The 16327-nt window shown below is 41.7% G+C and overlaps 1 protein-coding gene across 1 annotated transcript; it reads left to right on the forward strand.

Moving 5' to 3' along the window:
• Nucleotides 1–3625: 3625 nt before the first annotated feature.
• Nucleotides 3626–10798, forward strand: LOC134207724 (uncharacterized). Its single transcript, XM_062683571.1, has 2 exons — nucleotides 3626–3997; nucleotides 9971–10798. Exons 1-2 carry the CDS (start codon nucleotides 3658–3660, stop codon nucleotides 10021–10023), a joined length of 393 nt encoding a protein of 130 aa, XP_062539555.1. The 5' UTR covers nucleotides 3626–3657; the 3' UTR covers nucleotides 10024–10798.
• Nucleotides 10799–16327: the final 5529 nt, after the last annotated feature.

Consider the following 16327-nt stretch of genomic DNA (forward strand, 5'->3'; position numbering starts at 1 on the left):
TTTTAAAATTCAACGACATGTAAAATTGCAGCCAATCCCATCAAACGAATTAACATTCGATATTCAATTTAATTTGATTGAATTTTACAAGCAAGCACAGTTTAAATCTTTTTCGATGTAAGAGAGCAGTAAGATCGATTTAATGTTACGTTTATTTGCATGCTCCAAATATGTGCATGAAAATACATTTAAAATCACAACATATTTTTATCTGTGCCGTTTATGTTTATGAGCACAGGATTGAATTGATTAAAATTTGTACTTTGGGCTACAGATGTCTTTTCGGGAATCTCCAGATATCTCGCACCCTTTGACATCTAAATAGTTTATGTTCTACAGGTTCTGGTTCTTCAGGACATATTTCACAGAACGGGTTATCGATAACGCCTCGTCAGTACAGCAGCTTCCGATGTTTGATATTTGAATGCATGACCATATACCAGTTAGGAATCTGCTTAGACATAAGTTCCCTGCTGTGAAGATGTTTGAAAACCATTTTCCAATCACGTTGTTCCGCCGATACAAAGCCAGGATCAAGTGCCAAAGGTAGAAGATGTCGGTTTTCTAACGACGATGGTGCGTTCAAGATGATTCCCGGTAATCGAGACATTTCCGTTTTTGCCTGGAGTATATGGCTAAACATAGAAGGTACCGTTTTAATAGTACGGTTTTCTAGGAAGCTACTCAGGAAAGGGAGATGAGAAGCCAGGCTAATCTGATGGTTAACTAGAAGTGATTTTGACTTCGTCTCCGCACATTGCAGATCCAATCCATCCAAGTTTCGGTAAAATTAGGTTTTCATGGGTGACTCTTTGCATGTTTTGACCGTACCAAATGAAATTTTTGATTTCTGTGTGATTTTTATAACAAAACCCAGAGACGTGATCGAATTCCATTGCGAACGGACTGTCAATTTTGTTTCTGTGCTTGTTGTATGTCATCCATACTGTTTTTTTACTTTACTTATGGATCCTGTACACCTCCGGTGGTGCAAAGGGCCGACTTGAAAGATCTCCATCCTGAGCGTTGCCCGGCTATCGCTTTAACCTGTTGCCAGGTAAGATTTTGGTCGACTTCTTTTATTTCTTTATTGAGGCTTCGCCGCCATGAGCCTCTGGGTCTGCCTCTGCTGCGATGTCCCGCTGGGTTCCAGTCTAATGCTTGTTTACAGATTTCGTTTCCGCCCCTACGTAGAGTGTGGCCGACCCAGCCCCACTTCCGATCTCGAATTTCTGTTGCTATCGGCCTCTGGTGACAACGACGATGGAGCTCGTTGTTTGAGATCCAGTTGTGAGGCCACCAGGCCCGAATTATATACCGCAGGCATCTATTAATGAGAACCTGCAGCCGTTGAGTGTTCTCCACTGATACACACCATGTTTCGCTAGCGTATAATAACACAGATTTCACGTTAGAGTTGAAAATTCGTATTTTGGTGCGTTCACTTATCTGCCTGTTTTTCCAGATATTTCTTAAACTCGCAAAGGCAGCCCTTGCTTTCTTTATCCGTGCGCCTATGTCGATCTTGGTACCGACGTCTGACGCCATTTGGCTACTGTTATATCAGCACTTAAAATGTGTGCGTTCGCAGTAAAGCTGTTATCGATACAAGAATATACGAAAGCTCAGTTTTAGTTTGAGCGTGCATGAACACACATCTCCCTGTTCTACCTAGTAATCCGAAATCGTTAAGTATATTTCTCGGGTACTTATTCAAAAGGACGTATGTGATTTTGTAAACAAAGATTGAAACGTCGATTTATCCAATCTGATGGCACTCCCACGCAAACTAACACCACCCACAGGTAGCCGAAGGCTTTCCCTACCTGTATGTGGTGATGGTTTGCGTGGGAGGGCTATCAGATTAGACAAATCGACGTTTGAATCTTTGTTTACAAAATCACATACGTCCTTTTGAATAAGTACCCGAGATTTAAACACGGTCATTTCAGTGGCGACGAGGTGAACGTTAAAAAAAGTTAATTTCGTGATTTATATCACTAGTTTCAATTTGCGTGGTTTAGTGCAACGGAATAGTGGCAGTAGTTTGCCAAAAGTGCAATTTAATGTTAGACGCCCAGCTCAACCTCAAGTTTGGTTGATAAGTTGGCAGTAACCAATTTTATTAAATTGCACTCTAAAAGTTTACAAAATTATATTGAAACGCGTTGTAAAGTAGTGTCGATTTATGTTAACAAATGCATAAAATAGCATATACCACGTGAGACTATTTAGTGACAATCTTTTTGGACAAAGTGCGAAAGTTAACCGCCATCACGTTTGCTGTTCTATGAAAAAGCATTTTAGTTTGTGAGGACGATTGATAATGAAAATCACCCCAGAGGTACGCTCAGGTCAGCAGAGAGTACTGTGGCGTGAAATACTTTGTCTGTTGCTGTGTTTGGTGAGTTTAGAGGAATTTGTTTATCGCTGTTTGGTTGATACGTTGCACTACAATCAGGTACGTCTGTTTTATTTTTATATCGTTTTTGGTTGATTTGTTTGTTTCGATAATTAAAATATGTTTAATTGAGATGCATTCGTTTAAGGTTTGTAAATTATTTGGCAGTTTATTGAATAGTAAACCTTGAAACCAGTTTATTGAATAGTAAATCTCAATTAAAGTTTTGAATTTGATCTTATTTAATACCAAAGTTTGACTATTGGAATATTTATAGTTTGTGTGTTTTGTTTGTTCGATTTTTTCAAGAGACATGCCGTTGGTGAATAGTGTTGAACCATATGTTCCTGGTACTATTCCGTTCGCTCAGTACTTAGAACAATTAAATTGGATCTTATTGCACCAGAAAGTTCCAGCTGATGAGCACAAAGCAACCTTTCTTGCATCTTGTGGGACCGAGGTTTATTCGGAACTGAAACTTTTGTTTCCTGGTAGGGATCTTGCTGATATAGAACTTAAAGATCTAACGGATTCGCTTAAGAAAAGGTATGACAAAAGCGAAAGTGATCTGGTACAGCGGGTCAAGTTCTACTCCCGTAGTCAAAAACCTAATGAGAAAGCGGTAGACTTTGTGCTTTCGGTTAAGCTAACTGGCCGAATACTGCAATTTCAGGACGTTCAAGGACGTGGCTATTCAGGACAGATTGGTGTGCGGTGTATCCAGTAAGCTACTTCAAGAACGGCTGCTGGATGAGGAGGAATTGACTCTTGCGAAGGCGGAGAAATTATTGTGAATCGCGAACAAGCAGTTGAACGTGCAACCTTCATCAACGAGGAGCCGGCCAGAATAAGTGTGGTTGAGCGTCTCGGGACAAAAGGTGGGATTTCAACGATCGCCGACACCTACAAGGTCACATGGTCGTTATAGAGGTCGTGACCGTCATAGCTATCGCGATACTAGAAGTCGTAGTCGTAGTAGGAGCCTTTCTACTCCGAGAAAAGACAAAAGGTTTATTTCTGCAATTATTGCCGTAGAAAAGGACATACGCGTAAATACTGTTTCGATTTAAAACATCAAAAGCCGTCCATCAAGTCAGTTGCAGTCTTAGCAAAAAAAAACAGATCTTTCGGAGAGATTGAGAAGAGCGGCCCAATCGGACTCTGAAGAGGAAATGGATGTATTGATGATATCTTCTACTCAACGATCCAGCGGTCCGTGTCTCATCGAAACAGGTGTCGACGATACATTCCTTCAAATGGAAGTGGACAGTGGATCTGCCGTTTCTATAATAAGCAGGCAAACATACAGTGAGCGCTTCAAACATAAACCGTTGTCCAAGTGTAATTTGAAGCTCGCAGTCGTCGATGGTGCCCGTCTGTCCGTCGCAGGTCAGATAATGGTTTCGGTGCAGATGAACGGACGGCATATGAAAGTGCCGCTAGTCGTGCTAGAAAGTGCAAAAGAGATCATTCCTTTGTTCGGTAGAGAGTGGCTGGACATTTTCTTTCCAGTGTGGCGAGATTCGTTTAGGGGTCAACTGATGATAAACCACACCAACATCAAGAAGGAAGACAGGGTTGTGGAAGACATTAAAAGTAAGTATCCATTTGTCTTTGACAACGATTTTTCTGTCCCTATTACTGGTTTTGAGGCAGATTTGGTACTTAAGGAAGACAAACCCATTTTCAAGCGAGCTTATGAGGTTCCATATCGCTTGCGTGATCAAGTTGTAAAACATATTCTTTCATTGGAGCGTGACGGTGTGATCACTCCAATTGAGGCCAGTGAGTGGGCCTCACCTGTGGTTATTGTTATAAAAAAAGACAAGGGAATTAGAATGGTAGTTGACTGCAAAGTTTCATTGAATAAGCTCATTGTACCGAATACGTATCCGTTGCCTGTACCTCAAGATTTGTTTGCTTCTTTGTCTGGGTCAAGGGTCTTTTGCTCCCTTGATTTGGCAGGAGCTTATACTCAGTTGCGTCTTTCAACAAAATCTAAAAAGTTTATGGTGATTAACACTATTAACCTTCTGTCTGTGCTCAAAAAAACTTACGTTGTCTGTGCTCTGGGGTCAAATTGACCCCAAATTGAAACTGCTATAACTTTTTTAATGTTTGGCCAATTTTGGATTTCAAGGGCTGTTTCGAAAGATAATTTAATCATCTTTCAGGTCGTTACCAAATATTGACTATATGTGGGCGGGTACATCGCGGGGAGGGGTTTTAGTAAACAAGGGTACAAAAACAGTGATTTTTCATGATTATTTTACTTATATCCGAAAATCCTATCCATTTTGAACTGCACCTTTTTTAAAAAGGTTATGCAGGAAGGCATGTGCTTTGGCATGAGGCGTTGATAAGTTTAGAACTCGGCCGCCAGGTGGTGGTATATTTGAATTCATTATTTTAGACTACTTAAGATATTCCGATATATAGAATTCTCCTCAGTGTAAATATTCTTATCGCACAAATTTAAAAATTGGAAAAAGTGCTTATTATATTGAGCACCGCGTTGTAGTGCTAGACATCCTAAACAATGTTGCCGAATACAACTTGGGTGTAGGTATGAGGGATCTCAAGCTGAAGCAATATTTCATATATGCAAGAATATTGCAAGTACGCTAGCGCCGCCTATTTGTAAATTTCCTAATTATTTATTCCGTCACATGACAGTCCATTCCCACCAGACGAACTTTGTTAAAGATGTCATCTTTACAAAGTTTCAAATTTGTGTGATAAGAATATTTACAATGAGGAAAATTCCATATATCGGAATTACTGGAGTAGTCTAAATTAATGAATTCAAATATACCGCCACCTAGCGACCAAGCTCTAAATTAATCAACGCCTCATGTCAAAACACACGCCTTCCTAAATAACCTTTTTGAAAAGGTGCAGTTCAAAATGGGTAGGATTTTCAGATATAAGTAAAATAAGCATGAAAATCACCGTTTTTGTACCCTTTTACGAAAACCCGCCCCGCGATGTACCCGCCCACCTATAGTCAATCTTTTGGTAACGACCTGAAAGAAGATTAAATTATCTTGCGAAACTTGCCTAAAAATCCGAAATTGGCCAAACATTAAAAAAGTTATAGCAATTTCAATTTGGGGTCAATTTGACCCCAGAGCACAGACAACGTAAGTTTTTTGAAAAAAGTACACTGTAGCGCATATTTTCAAGATTTTTCAAGCGAATTTGCACCTAGGAGACAGATCTCGACGAGTTTTACCAAACTACCAAAAATTAGGAGAATCGGTTGAAAACTAAAAAATGGCAGCCACTCAAAGTGGCCTGGGGTCATATTGACCCCAGAGCACAGACAAAAGGTTAAGGGTTTGTACTCGTATAACCGTTTGCCTCAAGGAGCATCTAGCAGTGCTTCAATTTTTCAAAAAGTGATGGATCAAGTTTTAAAAGGTTTGGATTGTGTTTGTTGTTATCTTGACGATGTACTAATAGCTGGTGAGGATTTTGAGGATTGTAAAAATAAGCTTTATTTGGTCTTAGAGCGTTTGGCTAAGTTCAATATTAAGGTTCATTTAAAAAAATGCAAATTTTTGTTTCAAGTTTGCCTTATTTGGGACATATTTTAACAGAAAATGGTTTGTTACCTTGTCCTGAAAAAGTTGAGACGATTCGTAGAGCTAAGTCTCCGAATAACGTCACTGAGTTGAAGGCATTTTTGGGGTTAATCAACTATTACGGTCGTTTTATCCCCAATTTATCCTCCCGCCTTAGTCCACTTTATAGTTTGCTGAAGAAAGATGCCAAATACATTTGGAATAAGGAATGCAACAAAGTTTTTGAAGACTGCAAGAAAATTATGCTCAAACCTAACCTTTTGGAATATTACGATCCTGACAAGCCAATTGTCGTTGTTTCAGATGCCTGCGGATACGGTTTAGGTGGGGTCATTGCGCATGTTGTTGGAAGAGAAGAAAAGCCAATAAGTTTTACTTCTTTTTCACTCAATGATGCCCAAAAATCGTATCCAATATTACACTTAGAGGCACTTGCAGTGGTTAGTACGATAAAGTTTCATAAGTTTCTGTACGGAAAAAAGTTTACTGTCTATACGGATCACAAACCCTTAATTGGTATTTTTGGAAAGGACGGTAAAAATTCAATTTTTGTGACGCGTTTACAGAGGTACATCTTAGAACTTTCAATTTATGATTTTGACATAATATACAGACCGTCATCAAAAATGGGTAATGCCGATTACTGCTCTCGTTTTCCTTTGCCTCAAGAAGTTCCACGAAGTTTACAAAGAGAATATATAAAATCTATCAACATTTCTGGTGAAATTCCGCTGAACTATAGGCTTTGGGACAGAATGTCGAAAGACAAAAGGTCGAAGGACAAAAGGTCGACGGACAAAAGGTCGAAGAGACAAAAGGTCGATGGGACAAAAGGTCGAAGGGACAAAAGGTCGAAAGGACAAAAAGTCGACGGGACAAAAGGTCGACGGGACAAAACGTCGACGGGACAAAAGGTCGAAGGGACAAAAAGTCGAATGGACAAAATTTAAAAATCTATACTTCTGTATACATGAAAAATACTAAATATACGACAAGTTTGAAAACATGTTTCTGAAAAAAAATTTAGCTTGTTACATTTCCCAGAGATTTCTCGCTTAACTTTTCAAAAGGTCCTAAGTAACATTTTTTCATGAATTAATCTGAGTACTGCAATCAAAAGCTTTCATGTTGTTCTGTTGATTGCGCTATTCAAATTAATTCATGAAAAAAATGTTACTTAGGTCCTTTTGAAAAGTTAAGCGAGATTTCTCCTTCTTTATTTCATGGGCAGTTCTTTAACCAATTTACGGTGAATATTCAACAGCCAGGGCGAGCATTGTATGATTTTGATTAGTTCGAGAATTGAAAAATTAAAACTTGTTAGATCGTGCTCTTGTAACACGTGTCGCTTCGAGTGCATGTTTGAGTGAAATACGTTGGTGTTGGTATATTTGATTCAGTGTCGTATAATTAATTATTTCACCAACGCAACTTCCTATACATTCCTATACATTACATTCCGATGTCGATCATGGAGAATCAGAAGTCTCTTGTATAAATGTGTGTCAAATTCATTTTCCACTCATCCTCATGTATTAGATGGGGATGTTATTGGTTTTAATTCAACGTGACGTTATTATTGATTTTAAATAAGAAATAAACACTGAATCATGTACACAAAGACTGGCCTTAAGCCGTACATAACAGTTTACATTATGCACATTATTCGGTGGTTCAACCGTACGAATCATTTTAACACTCAAACATGCGTGATGTTGTATATTGTACAACGTTAACGAAAAATCTCTCATGGTACACAGCATGAACGATCCTGCATTAGTGTTTCAGGATAAAATCATGATTGTGCATATGCAAGCACTCGGAGTATTCGAGAAACGGGTGCTGAGGACCACCTTTGGCGGTGTACAAAAAGACGGTTTGTAGCAGCGAACAATGAACCACGAGCAAGCCCAGCTCTACGGCGAACCCAATATCCAGAAGGTAGCTAGAAGGGGTACGATGGGCAGGGCATGTTGCAAGAATTCCGTACAACTACCCTGCAAAGATGGTGTTCGCTACCGATCCGGAAGATACGAGACGGTATGGAGCACAGCGAGCGAGGTGGGCAGACCAAGTGTAAAACGACTTGGCGAGCGTGGGGCGCATTCGAGGCTGGAGAGATGCGGTATCGAACCGTGAGTTAACGTCGTTGCCGACCGGACTTTGTGAATTTCCATCAACGTTCCCATCGGTGTCAGCATTTTGAAGTTGACAACATCAAGGCGCATCAGCAGAACCAAGCAAACGATATCGAGGGCGATCATCAAACCTGTACCTACCGAGCCAGTGCAGACTTAGCATACTTGTAATGTAGTTAAGTTAAGGATAATAAATCAGTTGGTTGTGTACAGTGAAGGTAGTGAGACGTTTAATTTTTTTTTAAACAGAACTCCGTGTTCTCGAATTATTAACTCGTGTATTGTGGCGTCAAATTGTTGATTCAGTGGTTTCTGTTTAGATGTAAGCTAAATAAATGAATGAATGTGCCTATGCATATTGCATATTAGTGGTAGAGTTTTGTGTAGAAATTAGAGTCTGTAGGTCGGCTATCTGAATCGCTCGAAAAGGGTCTTATATTACATTTTCCTTGTGCTGAAATTTGTTGAAAACATGGGCCAATATGACCCTTATTTGGCCAAGTGTCACCCCCGATGACGGTACTCACATCATAGTTTTCATTTGTTTTGTTCTCAATACTATGGCTTTTCAATTTTAACCAATTTTGTAATTTCGACCTTTTGTCCCTTCGACTTTTTGTCCTTTCGACATTTTGTCCCGTCGAGCTTTTGTCCATTCGACCTTTTGTCCCGTCGACCTTTTGTCCCTTCGACCTTTTGTCCATTCGACCTTTTGTCCTTCGACCTTTTGTCTGTCGACCTTTTGTCCCTCGACCTTTTGTCATAGATTCGAACTATACGACCATTGCGAAAGAAACGCAAAAGGATGAATTTTTGGTGCAGGTTTTGTCGTTTATGAAGCATGGCTGGCCAAAGAAAGTGCATAGGAGCTTCAGAGACGTTTACTCACACCATCAAGACCTGGAAGTTTTGGATGGGTGTTTGATATTCCAGGATCGAATAGTCATTCCGGCGAAGCTTCAGGATTCCGTTTTAAAACTGCTTCACAGGAATCATTCAGGGATTAGCAAATTTAAGCAACTGGCAAGAAGATCCGTGTATTGGTTTGGAATCAACAGTGACATCGAAAGTTTTGTCAAACATTGCAGGATTTGTAATCAAATGTCTGTTGTTCATAAGAAATCTACGCAAACTACAAGTTGGATTCCAACCAGTCGCCCTTTCAGTCGGATTCATGCAGATTTTTCTATTTTCAACAAAAAGTTTTCCTTGTTATAGTTGACAGTTTTTCGAGGTGGTTGGAAGTCGAGTATATGAAATATGGTACTGATTCTAACAAAGTTAAAAGTAAGTTTATGGCCTTTTTTGCAAGGTTTGGTCTTCCAGACGTTATTGTGACGGATGGAGGTCCTCCGTTTAACTCCAAATATCTTGTAGATTTCTTTGATCAGCAAGGTATTCAGGTCATGAAAAGCCCACCATATCACCCCTCGAGTAATGGTCAAGCTGAACGAATGGTTCGTGTTGTCAAGGACGTTTTGAAAAAGTTTCTGCTAGATCCCGACGTGAAAGACATAGGTATAGAGGATCAAATTTCATACTTTTTATTTAATTATCGGAACACGTGTTCAGAGGATTCAAAATTTCCATCTGAAAAGCTGTTCAACTTTCGACCAAAAACGATACTTGATCTAGTTGATCCAAGGAGTAGTTTCAAGAGGAATTTGACAACTCACATCAGTGAGAATACTGATAGTTCTAAGGACGATAAATGTTCATCACCGGATAAGTTTTCTCATTTGCGCCCAGGAGAACAAATCTATTTTAAGAACTTTAGAGCAACTGATATTAAAAGGTGGTTGGATGCCAAGTTCCTGAAACAAATATCCAAAAATGTATTCCAGGTCTCGGTTGGAGGTCGGATTTATACGGCACATCGGGACCAGTTGAAACTTAAAGCCAAACCACCTAGAACATTGGTGTGTGGGTGGAAGCCTGCCACTAGAAAACGAAGGAGAGAAGATGATGAAGTCGACAACAATGTTTCTGACGATAGCGATTTTTATGGTTTTGCCTCAGATTCATTCATTTATGATCCACAGCAGCAGTCAACGAATATGGTCGGCAATAGTTTGTCGAATCCGTCCATAGGTGGCAATAGTTTGTCAAACCACGCTTCAGGCAATAGTTTGTCTGCAATTAAATGTGCGTCAAGTAACAGTAGTTTGTTACCATCATCCGGCGATTCTCAGCCGATGAGCGCTAATAATTGTATGCGAAGAGGTTCGAGTGGAGATGGAGCGTTCGAAGATTCATCTAGTGTTCAGGTTTCATCGGGCTTAAGTGTGCCAATCGATCAACCGAATCATGGGAATCTTCAGAAATCATCTGGTCATCTTCCGGAATCACAGCCAAGGCGATCTCGACGTATAAAACGACAAAAGAAAAATGATAATTTTTATTACTATTGAATTGTAATTTCGAATAATTTACTATGTATTGAATTTGTAATTTTAGTGATTGTACATAGATTAATAATAGTGTTGAAAAGTTTTGAAATAATGTAAGAAATATCTCAAGGAGAGAGAACTGTTATATCAGCACTTAAAATGTGTGCGTTCGCAGTAAAGCTGTTATCGATACAAGAATATACGAAAGCTCAGTTTTAGTTTGAGCGTGCATGAACACACATCTCCCTGTTCTACCTAGTAATCCGAAATCGTTAAGTATATTTAAACACGGTCATTTCAGCTACCAAGATATTGTAAGCTTTCAACATTCTCCACTGGTTGCCCGGCTACTGTGAAACTGGAAGGAGTCACCGTGTTTACATCCAACGATTTGGTTTTGTTGACGTTGATGACTAAACCTGCCGAAGAGGAGCGCTCGGCAAGGTCGTTGAGCTTACTCTGCATATCAGAGCGCCGTTGCGCGATGAGTGCAACATCATCCGCCAATTCGAAGTCATTTAGGTGCTCCATGGTTATAGGCTGCCATAACAGCCCGCGGTTTGGTTCACGGTCAATCGCATCTACCAGAATCTCGTCGATTACGATGAGGAACAGTAACGGTGATAGAATCCTTGCCTCACACCAGCTACGAGTCCGGACAAGACCCCATTGTGCAGCACTCTACACGAGAAGGCCTCGTACTGTGCCTCGGTGGGGCCGATGATTTTCTCAGGAACTCCCTTGCGTCTCAGGGCGCCCCACATATTCTCGTGATTGAGACGGTCGAAAGCTTTTTCGTAGTCAATGAATACCAAGTAAAGGGACTCTTGGAATTCGTTGACCTGCTCCAGAATGATGCGGAGCGTGACAATATGGTCCACACAGGATCTTCCGGCACGGAATCCGGCTTGCTGCCGCCGGAGAGTCGCATCGATCTTCTCCTGAATCCGGGCTAGGATAATTTTGCACAGAACTTTGAGAACGGTACACAGCAACATAATGCCTCGCCAGTTATCGCATACAGTCAGGTCACCCTTTTTGGGCACCTTCACTAAGATACCTTGCATCCAGTCGACCGGGAAAGTTGCGGTGTCCCAGATATTACGAAATAAACGATGCAGTAGTTGAGCGGATGTCATTGGGTCAGCTTTGAGCATCTCGGCTGATATGCGGTCGACCCCTGGGGCTTTATTCGATTTCATGCTTTGGATGGCTGTTTGAATCTCTAGCAGTGATGGAGCTTCGGCATTGTTATACGTGTTATATGTTATACGCGTGTTATACGTCGGATCCTAGGCAGATCATGCCGAGGTGGTGGTGGCCTGGCTGGCACTTGAAAAAGTTGTTCGAAGTGCTCGAACCAGCGTTTCAGCTGGTCAGTTGGGTCGGTCAATAACTGATCATTCGCGTCTTTCACAGGCATCGTTGCATTCATCTTCGCCCCGCTTAAGCGTCATGAGATATCGTAGAGGAGGCGAATGTCCCCGGTTGCAGCGGCTCTCTCTCCTTCGTCGGCCAGAGAAACTGCCCACGCTCGCTTGTCCCGTCGACATGAGCGTTTTACTTCCTTCTCAAGAGCCGAGTATCGTTGACGGGCTAAGACTTTGGCTCCTCTGGTTTTCGATCGCTCTATCGCGGCTTTGGCTTCTCTTCGCTCCTCTTTCTTTCTCCAGGTCTCATCGGTGATCCATTGTTTTCTCTGGGTGCGTAGTTCGCCCAGATTGTTTTCGCTGGTGGTGATGAAGGCATTCTTGAAGGCGGTCCATTGGTCTTCCACGCTGCCACCTTCCGGAATATCTGCAGCACGCGTCTCCAGTTCTTCAACGAAGGACCGTTTCACCGTGGCATCTTCCAGTCGGCGTGTGTTGAATTGTCGTCCAACCCTTTCCTCCTGCCGACGAATCCGCGCAATGCGCAGGCGTATTTCGCCGATGAGGAGGTGATGATCAGACGCGATATCGGCACTACGTTTATTCCGTACATCAAGAAGGCTCCGTTTCCATTTTCGGCTGATGCAGATGTGGTCGATTTGATTTTCTGTAAAGCCGTCACGGGAGACCCACGCGACCTTGTGAACCGGTCGATGAGGGAAGAGCGATCCCCCGATCACCATGTCGTCATTACCACAAAATTCTGCGAACAGCTCTCCGTTTTCGCTCATTTCTCCGAGACCATGGCGTCCCATAATGCGCTCATGGTTCGAGTTGTCGGATCCGATCTTCGCATTGAAGTCGCCCGAACAGATCTTGATATCACCCTTCGGAATTCTATCTACGACGGCATTGAGTTGACTGTAGAAGTTCTCTTTGTCTTGCAGATCGGCAGCATCGGTTGGCGCATAACATTGGATTATAGTAAGGTTTCGGACCCGTGTTCTAAATCTGGCAACGATTATCCTTTCACTTATAGGTTCCCACTTAATAAGCGCAGAGTGTGCCTGAGCGCTTAGTAGGAAGCCAACTCCGCGATGCCGGGGAGCGTGTTCACCTCGTAAACCAGAGTATAGCAGAACTTGTCCCGACGGCGATTCTGTCACCGTTGGTATGGAAGCGTAAATGGAACATTGCTTGCAGCGACCCAACGATATAATCGCGGCGACTAGTTGTCGCCGTCGTGGGGATGAAATCGCTTAGGTATGGGAGAGCATCGAGCACAATGCGCCTCCATAACCTCTAGATGGCGGTTTTACTACATCCAACCAGCGAGAGTATGTTTTTTTTTAGAATTTTATAAAAGAACCCGTAATCGTAATCTTGGCATATAAAGAAATGTTAGATTCTTGTACAAGTTTTTATACTAAAATTCTAAAAATTCTATATGCTTTTTACGCAAATTGAGTAAGCACCAAGGTTTTATACACGATTATACAGACTACACCTACTAGACAAAAGTTCGGTTATGACATATCAACACTTATAAACATATTCGACAGTGCAGGAAATCCGGTCCATTTCATAATTTCATTGTGAAGATTGTAGTGATTGAAAAGTAATGTCAATTCATCTTTTTGAAATTTAATATCTCTTCCTCTACGAGAGCATGAAGTCACCAGCTTTTAGGTAGATTTTTAGCCTACAATCATTGAATCAACTGATGATTAACATGAAGACTCACACACTCCCAAATAATGTGAGGATTTCAAATATTACCTATTCTATATGTACTGAAGTAGATGCTATTTTGTTAATCGAGTCTCTCACTCCCGTATCCACTTTGACTCTCACCAGTCATTCACTGTCGAAGTCAATGCAAACAAAAAAAGTAGAGTATTAGCTGAATCGAGTGTAGGTAGGTACCTACATATGCGAAATCCATGGCAAGGGTAAGGATTCGGTTTCGATGGCAATAATTACTAAGAAGCATGTGTCGCTTTACTGTACAATGGTGTAGATTTGGGATTGAACAATGATCATCTCTTTTAATGGCAACTTTGAAGAAAAATGGAAAACATCATGACAGAATAGGGATAAAAAAGTTAAACGTTTCAAATAAATTCGAATGGGGAGAACAAACAATAAAACACTTCAAATTAATACGAATAATTATAAAACTAGGCATGACAATAGCTTGGTAAGAGGGGTCCCGTAGCGTAGTTGGATGCACGTTCGCCTTATAAGCGAACGGTTATGGGCTCGATTCCCAGCTCCTCCGCGAAGCCCTTGTCACTCACCGAAGGTGCAGCCCAAACGGTAGCGTTTTGGGGTGCGCGTGTTACCGATTCTCGATGACGACTAACAAATTGTCCTTCCCGGAGACATTCCTCCTCAATTCTTCTGGAAGCATTCCTAAAGGAACTTTCGGAGGTATTCCCAAAAGAACTTCAGGAGGAATTCCTGAAGGAACTTTCAGAGGTATTCACGACAAAACTTCCGGAGGTATTTCAAAAGGACTTTCCAGAAGTATTCTCAAAAAAACTTCCGGATGAATTTCCGAATGAACTTTCGATGGAATTCTCAGAAGAACTTCGGGAGGATTTCCCGAAAGAACTTCTGCAGGATTTCTCGAAGGAAATCCCGGAGGTATTTACGACAAAACTTCCGAATGTATTTCTGAGGGAAGTTCCGGAGGAATTTCCGAAGGAACTTGTGGAGGAATCCCGAAGGAACTTCGGGACAAATTCCCGAAGGAACTTCGGGACGAATTCCCGAAGGAACTTAGGGAGGAATTCCAGAATGAACTTCTGGAGGAATACCCGAAGGAAGCGCTGTCAATCGGATGAGTTCCGGATTTCGTGTTGACCTCTTGAACAAATTAGTAGAAGACGGCATTTTCTAAATCTTACGAATTCCACAATATCTAACCCAACGAGTACTCCCATATACTATAGCGCCGCCAAGCGGATGAGTTCCAAAATAATTTGATCTGTGACAATTCCGTTTTGAACTCTTGAACAAATTTGTGGAAGACCGCAACTTTCTGAATCTTACGGATTCCAAAATATCATACTTATATCAACATGAACATGCGGGCAGCAGGGACTATGTCCAAGGGCTTGACGATCCCTCCCCAGGCCATCTGCGAGTTGTGGGGCTTGCCTAGGATGTGGTGGGGTTCGACAGTAGGCCCTGTTAAACCTCTATAAAAAGCTGCATGTATCCGCAAGTAGGCCCCACCAAAGCGACCGTGTGCCGCTCAAAGCGCACAAGCCCAAGTCCTGGTGTTAGGTGGGACGCTAAACAGCCCTGACACGACGGCCCTCCGACGAGACAGGAGGTTTGCGCAGGCTCAATAAGCCGCCTAGAAAACCAATCATTACGAACAATATAAGAGATAATGCGACTCGATATAATCGACAAAGACCTAGGCGACGAATACAGGATCACGATTGGAAGCTTGGAACATGGAATTGCAAGTCGCTAGGTTTCGCAGGTTGCGACAGGATGATCTACGATGAATTACATCCCCGCAACTTCGACGTCGTGGCGCTGCAGGAGATTTGCTGGACAGGTATCAGGTATCAGGTATCAGAACGTCGGCTCCAGGGGCACGTTCACCTCAATTTGGGAGATTTGTGCCATCGCCTTCACAGCCTTTTTCATCACACACCTGACGGAAAAGGAAGTGAACAAAAAGGAAAGGAATGTGGATGGGAGAACAAAGGGAATGTTTGGAAAAGGGCCCTTGAAGAGGGCATACAACGCATAAGTGTACAAGAGCTTATAGCTCCTTACCACAACGGGTTATGAACAACAAAATACTCTGAAGGTTCAGGTTTCTGAAGTCAATTTCACTAAGTAAGTGTTTACCAAATATTTGGAAGCGCAATTGTGCATAGACTGGGCAGTTACATATCAGATGATAAGAAATTCCATAATCGGATTCACAACTATCACAAATAGATTCTACGCGTCGAATATTTGCCATATGATAGTTCAGTCGGCAATCACGACCTTGACTAAAACACTACAATTCTGTTTAGACAGATTAGCTAAATATCTGGCTAATACCGGAGATTGCTCCCGGATGTACAATTTTGTTTTTTGACATGAATCCAAACTACTCCAATGCCATTTGTGCTGAGTGACAGCCCAAGAGTTGATCAAAAGCTTCACCCAACACTTGGATATAGGAATAGCTGGCTCAGGACCATAAAGTCATGCGATGCTCCATTACGAGCTAACTCATCAGCCAATTCGTTTCTAGCTATGGAAGAATGGCCAGGTACCCATATAAGGTGTAAAGTATTTACTGAATTCAGTTCCTCAATTTGAGTTCGACATGCGATTACTAACTTCGACCTTGAGTTGGCCGAGGCGAGAGCTTTAATAGCTGCTTGGCTATCTGAACAAAAGTATATTACTTTGCCCATAA

This window comes from Armigeres subalbatus, chromosome 1 (genome assembly GCF_024139115.2).
Source record: "Armigeres subalbatus isolate Guangzhou_Male chromosome 1, GZ_Asu_2, whole genome shotgun sequence".
Taxonomy (NCBI): domain Eukaryota; kingdom Metazoa; phylum Arthropoda; class Insecta; order Diptera; family Culicidae; genus Armigeres; species Armigeres subalbatus.